The 7,527-nt window shown below is 51.4% G+C and overlaps 1 protein-coding gene across 1 annotated transcript in view; it reads right to left on the bottom strand.

Moving 5' to 3' along the window:
- Positions 1 to 1,055: 1,055 nt before the first annotated feature.
- LOC121926704 (disintegrin and metalloproteinase domain-containing protein 20-like) overlaps positions 1,056 to 7,527 on the bottom strand; it is a 35,470-nt gene continuing 28,998 nt past the window's right edge. Inside the window, 2 exon segments of the mRNA XM_042459898.1 lie at positions 1,056 to 1,112; positions 1,195 to 1,272. Coding sequence (XP_042315832.1) covers positions 1,056 to 1,112; positions 1,195 to 1,272 — 135 coding nt within the window.

Below are 7,527 nucleotides of genomic sequence, written 5' to 3' on the forward strand. Positions count from 1 at the left end.
AAAAAAGCCCTTTTTATTGTTCTTAACCTCTCTAGCAAGCCTGAGTTCATTCTGCGCTTTAGCTTTTCTGACTTTACCCCTACACATGCCTGCTATTTCCTCGAATTCCTTTTTTGTGATTTCCCCCTTTTTCCATGTCTTATATATGTTCTGTTTCAATCTTAGCTCGGTTGAAAGTTCAACCCTGTCGGCAATATGCAGCACACCTTTCGAGACTGTCTTGTTCCAGACAGCTTTCACGGTGGCCTTTTTTGCAGCTACTCGCATCAGCGAACTCCTGCATAAGTCCAAGTCGGATAAATCTCAAAGGGTCATTCAGGTTAACGATATCATAATCGGTGATAAGGGTATGTCAGTTCGCTTTCACTGCTCCAAGACGGATCAGCTCAGAAGGGGTCAAGCTATATTCCTGAACAGGACTCCCTTGGGCCAGATATGTCCGGTTGGCTTATTGGAACGTAATCTATGGATGCGTCCCCCGGTGGTGGGTTCTTTGTTTGTTCATGCTTCAGGAGTCCCTTTGACGCAGTTTCAATTCCTGGCTGTTTTCAAAAAGACAGTGATGAAGGTGGGTCTGTCCCCAGATCATTTCTCCACTCATTCCTTCCGCATCGGAGCAGCAACTGCTGCAGCCACACATGGTTTGCCATCTGCGATTGCGCGCAAGATGGCAGTCCAGGGCATACAGTACTTACGTACGCAGGCAAGCCAGTGACAAGCTGGCAGGATATCTGAGGGGGGCCCCGTTGTCTTTCCTATGGTCTGGATCATCGGACACAGCATTGTATTTTGGGTAGAACGTCAGGCAGTCTTCTCCAGCAGAGGGGGCGACCTGGGTTTGTCAGCTGTAGCCACCATCCGTTGGGAAGGCCGCTGGGGAATACTGTGGGGGACCTTCCTTCCACGCTTAATTGAGATGGCAGCGGAAGGAATGCCCCTGGATGTCCTATTAATACACCTGGGGGGGAACGACTTGGTAAGGATTCCCGGATTGCAGCTCGTGGGACGGGTGACATCAGGCCTTCACCAAGTATGACAGAGATTTCCTCAAGCAACTATTCTCTGAACAAGGCTGCTATGTAGACGGGCATGGCCGGGTGCTCGGAGCGAATCTGCAATCAACGCAGCAAGACAACACGTTAACTGGAATATAACACAGAACTTGGCTTGGATAGGGGACGGGCAGTTTCACACCAAGCCATTCGGGTCAAACTGCCCGATTTGTTCAGGGGTGATGGTGTCCATCTGTCCCTGCGAGGATGTGACCTTTACCTGGATGAGATGACGAGAGCGATTGGGGGTTCCATAAGTGAAAAGGCTGGTGGGGGGAGGGGTGGCCAAGCTGGGCTGGCCCCCTCCTGTGGCGGTAATGGTCAGCCCTATCACTAATGGAAGGCATATTTATGTGTGAAAGGCATACAAGAGAAGGACAGAAAAATGATTTATGGGGGTAATAAAATAATTAATGGCTTTTGACAAATGATTTATGAGTTTGTCAAAGAATTTATGAGGGCAATTATCTTTGATTTATGGGCTAAATTTTGATGGATTGCGATTATGCTTTATGATAGATTTATGGTTAATTATGAGTGATTTATGGTTTATTTCTTGATTGATGTATGACCTGGATTTGGCTTGCCTGCTCTATGCCTGTCACACATGTACTTAATATCCTATACAATAAAGTTGTGGGCTAATTTTAACCCAAGATAATAGCGTCCGGCTCATCCAGTCCCACTGCAATTTTATATTAGACCTTGAATGTGATCTTTACCAGGCAGGGATATAAGCAACAGGGGATCCACTATTACTTGGAAATTCACCAGGTAAAAAGAAAAAGAGACAAAAGAAAATTACTAACTTTTTCCTTTCCCAAGGAGTTGAAGAAGTTAATGAGAATATATCCTTATCACCCCCTGAGCCTAGATTACATTGGTCAATTGATCATAGATTCTCTATGCACAAGACAGGCTCAGAAGAGGGTGCTATTAATCTGGCAATGAAGATAGCAATTGCAGAAAATGTTTCTGCCACCAATAGGATAGAACAGGAGGAGAGAGGAAAAGTACTTTAAGACAAATCAAATATATGAGTTGGCACAGTATCACACCCAAGCAGAGAAAGAACCCTCCTTCACTTTAATCAACCAGAATGAGAAAGATTGGAATTCATTGTTTAAGGTTAAAGATACCTTAGAAGAAACAAAGCTGATAATATCCTTTCTATATGAATCCCATGAGATGCTAACTGCATTGATTCAGTTAAATAAGGCACCTAAGGCCCAGTACAGATGGGCCTCGACGCACATCTTGATGACATGCTAGGATTGCTTCGGGGCATCGCTTACAGACGCCCCACAACCCTAGCACGTATTCTGTACATCAACATGGCGGTGCCCTGTACAGATGGTGCCACACATCATGGCACGATACTGACATCGCAAATGTTGCAATGTTGCACTGCAGTGTCAGTATCACACCACAAAAAGAACCCACTTTTTGCAGGTTCTTTTTGCTCTGTGAGGAAGTCTTGCAGTTTATCCGCTGTGGCTTCCTCGCGGAGCAAAACAAGGCGCCAGCAGACCGCCCTGTTTGGGTGGTCTGTACTGGGCCTAAGAATATTGCATCCGCTGCAGAAGGACTTCCTGATGGGGGAAAATCACTAAATGAGAAAATAAGAAGCATGCTTGGAAAGAAAAGAATTTGCCAAAAGAAAAACAGGAATGAGTTATTTAAATACTAAAAAGAGCAAAAAATAGTAAGAATCCAAACAAAGTTTAATAAGCAGCATGTACACCTTCAAACTGATAGGAAAAAAGCCTTGAAGCAGTAAAAAATAATCTAGACCCCCCTCCAGCTCAATGCTAAAAAGTCCCAAGGCAGTCTTTAATATACACCATAAGACACTTTATAACACCACTTCCTCAGATAGTACTAAAAATAAGGAGGGACAAGACTCAACATTAGGAAGAACTTCCTGACAGTAAGGGCTGTTCGACAGTGGAACAAACTTCCCCGGAGTGTAGTGGAGTCTCCTTCCTTGGAGGTCTTTAAGTGGAGGCTAGATGGCCATCTGTTGGGGATGCTTTGATTTGGATTTCCTGCATGGCAGGGGGTTGGACTGGATGGCCCTTGTGGCCTCTTCCAACTCTATGATTCTATGATTCATGGACCAACACCTTAATGAATAGCAACAAGGGCAGGTTACAGACCGCCCTCAAGCGGCCATTTTCCCGCTGCCGCTATTCGCTGTGGAGGGAAGCCCCAGCGGCCAGACCGCAAGGCTTCCCAGTGCAGCGAAAAAGGAGTACCAAAATGGCGCTCCTTTTCAAAATGCGGAAGTGGCGCCCCGAGGGGCGAAGCGCGCCCTCACGGCGTCACTTCCACTGCGACATGTCTGGATGCTATGCATCCAAGACGTCAAAATGGTGGTGCCCACGTGGATGGGCGCTGCTATTTACGACACGCTCCATGCGTACTACGGAGAAGGGCCATGAGGAAGGTAAGACCCTTCCTAAACCTAATACGGCCCTTCCTAATCCTAGTACGTGTGGAGTGCGTACTTTATGGCGGTCTGTACCCCGCCAGTAAGAGCAACCGGACACCTCAACATCCAATACAATCAAAACACAATGACACTTGGAACTAAGATTATTGGCCTACACTTTGGCGTTTGCTGGCTACCCAAAACAAAGAGAATGCTTCCTCAGTGTAACTGCAAACTGAACTTAATTTAAAAATTGCAAGCCATTCTTCCTGATAAAATACCTGTTTCGTAATTACACCCATGGATGTGCAGTGGTGGCCTTAAGGATAGCACTGTAGCCAAAAAGATATATGAGAAGAGACAGGAAATATTGTCTTTAGGTTTTAACAGTAAAGAGGCAGCTAATCCCAAAGAGACAGAAAACATCCTTGCCTGTGAGAGTCCATTAAGAGAAAGGCTTTGGTCAAGCAGTTCAAGTCAAGGGAGGCAACAGGAATCAAGGGCGGGATACAGACCGCTGCTTTGAGGCGGTCTCCCGCTGGCGCCATTTGCTCTGCGCAGGAGCCGCAGCAGCCAAACCGCACGGCTCCCGCGCGGAGCAAAAAAGAAGCTCCATTTTGGAGCTTCTTTTTGCGGCGCCTTTAGGATGTCGCGAGGCGCCGCTGGCGCATTCGCGACATCATAGGTGTCGCGACACGTCTGGACGCTATGCGTCCAGTACGTAAACATGGCGGCCCCCATGTGGAAGGGGTGCCACCATGTTGTACGTATTCTATACGTACTAGGGTTAGGGGGGTGCGGAAGCACTGCCCCTTCCTAACCCTAGTACGTATAGAATACGTACTATATGGCGGTCTATATCCCGCCATTGTCAACACAGTCCAAAGGCCAAAGAAGCCAGGAAGTCTGAAGTAGGAATGCAGCAATCTAAAGACAGGTAACAGGAATGCTGGCTAGGAAAGAGACTTTATTGTTTCCAGCTACTTCTTAAGCAAACTCAGCTCTTAAATAGCCTGACGCCAACTGTGTCATTAGAACACCAAAGTGTTCTAATCAGAGCTTGTTGCTTAGCCTGCAGCCTGGCTGAGCATCTTAGCTCTATCTTCTGTTGGATCCTTGTGTTCCTCCTCCTTGATCAAGGATTTAAGACCCCAGCTGTGTCCTCTGTCTCATCAGCAGGTGAGTTTTGCCCTTGTCCTGCTGGGTGAGGCTGCAATTCCACAGGATGAGCTGGCAGAAGCTGTTCAGCAGGGAGAGCTGCAGTCTGTTCCCTGTCTGGAAGACTTGCCTGGGCCCTTTCTTCAGCCTCCTCATCAGACTCTTCCTCCAGGTCCCAGTCCTGCAGCTCTTGGCCCATGACAGTTATGGATGATGATATAATCAAAGTAGAAAGCAATCATTCATTTAAGGCAGATACTAGATGGTCTATTCACATAACATCAATTGTTGAGGTTATTTTATGATGAGAAATGCCTTCAACTATGCAGCAAATTCACTCATATGCTAGGTTATAAAGACCTAATTATGCAATTTTCTGAAATATTACATCCAGGTACTAAGTAGCCTGTTTAATTTCCAAAATCAGAAAAAATGAGTGTGTTCGGGGTGCTAAATAGACGTTTTCAAACAAAAGTATTTCTCTTTTAAAAATACAGTGGGACGTCAGTATGCACGGACTTGCCATCCATGGATTTGAGTATCTGCTTTTTGCGGCTCCTTGTTGTGCCCTGGAAAGGCCAGATCGGGGCTGCAGCATGTGGTTGTCACAGCCCCGATCTGGCACAGCTGAAGGTGGCTGCAGGCTGCCCCTTAGGGGCGGTTTGCACAGCCCCTCAGTTCTTAGGGAAGCATAGACAAAAGCATATTTCTGCTACTCTGTTGATTTAAAGCTAGACCCTAACAGGGTTGGCTTTGGCAGTTTTGATATTTAAATATTTTTGCTTCCTTCATAAAGACCTAAGCTTTAGGAAACTTAAATTGTCCAATTACCTCCAGGCTCCGAGTCCCAAGTCCCAGCCCCAGGTCCAGCCAATGGGACTCCAGTCTCTGCCTCCAAACCACCCCTGAAGCCAAGCCCAAGACAGAAGCCTTAGAAGGGCAGGGAGGAGAAGGAGGAAGGAAGGAGGGAAGGGGGAAGGGAGGACTTCAGTGCGTTTGTTCCTAATAGTGGTGCAGCTACGTGGCCACGCTGGCATTAGGAACAATGGGATTTGAGCATCCACGGATGTTGGTATCCATGGGGGAGAGGGAGAGTTCCAAATGGATCCCCCACAGATACCGAGGGTCAACTATTTGCTTCATGAGATCAGTCCTTTTCTTCATTGAGTTTGGTGCAGCTTCCCTCCAAATCTGGAGATAGAGCAATTTAGCCGAACAGAACAAGCCTACACATCCCTTGTCAGAAACAGATCCTACTGTGTTCAGTGGCTTGAGAGGTCTGTGGTCCATTGGTGAGTGTTCTGGCTAGGGTTGCCATAACCCGGTTGCAGCCGCCGGCGTCCTCCCCTCCGTTCTGGTCCCACCTTTGGGGCCATTTGACTGGGATTTTTGCTTGCTTGGCCGTCTGCCTCCTTGCTTGCCTCCCCTCCTTCCTTTGTCCCATCCTTTTGGGGCGAGTTACGTGTATTGGGGGGCCCCCGCATCTGCCTGCGGCTTGTCCTCCCCTCCGTTTCCTGTTCCCATGCTTTGGGGGGCCATTGGAACTATTTTGGGAGTGCTTTGCATGCCATTCGGCCGCCTGGCTGTCCTCCCCTCTTGTCCTTGGTCCGCGAGGGCTTTCATGGATTATGTTATTGGGGGGGCCCCTCGGAATGGCTCCTTGGCTGTCCTCCCCTCCTTCCTTTCCGCAGGCCGGCCAAGCGAGTGATCCCCCCATCCCAGCTCTCCCTCCCCTCCTTCCTGGTCCCACGGGGCCAGGAACGAGGGGAGGCTGCACCATCGCCGCCGGCGTCCCCCCTCCTTCCTGGTCCCAGCGGGGGCCAGGAACGAGGGGAGGCCCCCGCGATCGCCCCGGCCGGTCCTCCCCTCCTTCCTGTCCCAGCCGGGGCCAGGAACGAGGGGAGCCCCCCGCGAATCGCCGCCGGCGTCCTCCCCCTCATTCCTGTCCCACGGGGCCAGAACGAGGGGAGCTGCACCATCAGCCCCGCGTCCTCCCTCCTTCCTGGTCCCAGGGGGCCAGGAACGGGGAGGCCCCCGCGATCGGCCGGCGTCCTCCCCTCCTTCCTGGTCCCAGCCGGGGCCAGGAACGAGGGGAGGCCCCCGCGACGCCGCCGCGTCCTCCCCTCCTTCCTGGTCCCAGCCGGGTCCAGGAAGAGGGGAGGCCCCCGCGCATCGCCGCGCGCGTCCTCCCTCCTGCCGGTCCAGCGGGGGCCAGGAACGAGGGGAGGCTGCAACCATCGCCGCCGCGTCCTCCCCTCCTTCCTGTCCCACGGGGCCAGGAACGAGGAGCTGCAGCCATGCCGCCGCGTCCTCCCCCCTTCCTGGTCCCAGCGGGGGCCAGGACGAGGGGAGGCCCTCCGCGATCGCCGCCGGGTCCTCCCCTCCTCCTGGTCCCAGCCGGGGCCGGAACGAGGGGAGGCCCCGCGATCGCCGCCGGCGTCCTCCTCCTCCTCTTGTCCCAGCGGGGGCCAGGAACGAGGGGAGGCGTGCAGCCATCGCCGCCAGCGTCCTCCCCTCCTTCCTGGTCCCAGCGGGGGCAGGAACGAGGGAGGCCCCCCGCAATCTCGCCGCCGGCGTCCTCCCCTCCTTCTGGTCCCGCCGGGGCTAGGAACGAGGGGAGGCCCCCCTCGTATCGCCGCCGGCGTCCTCCCTCCTTCCTGGTCCCAGCCGGGCCAGAATGAGGGGAGGCCCCGATCCTGGCCTCCGATTGCGGTGAGGCCTGGGGCCAGATGGGGAGGGAAGCTCGCTTAAGTGGAGGCTTTCCCTCGCCCCTTGGCTTCGCTCCCTGCCGCGATCGCCAGGGAAAATGTAGGACAGAATTTCAAATGTGTAGGACACATGTTTTTGTGTGGTCTACATTTGAAATTTTGTCCTACTTTTTCC

Source organism: Sceloporus undulatus, chromosome 1 (genome assembly GCF_019175285.1).
Source record: "Sceloporus undulatus isolate JIND9_A2432 ecotype Alabama chromosome 1, SceUnd_v1.1, whole genome shotgun sequence".
Classification (NCBI taxonomy): Eukaryota; Metazoa; Chordata; class Lepidosauria; order Squamata; family Phrynosomatidae; genus Sceloporus; species Sceloporus undulatus.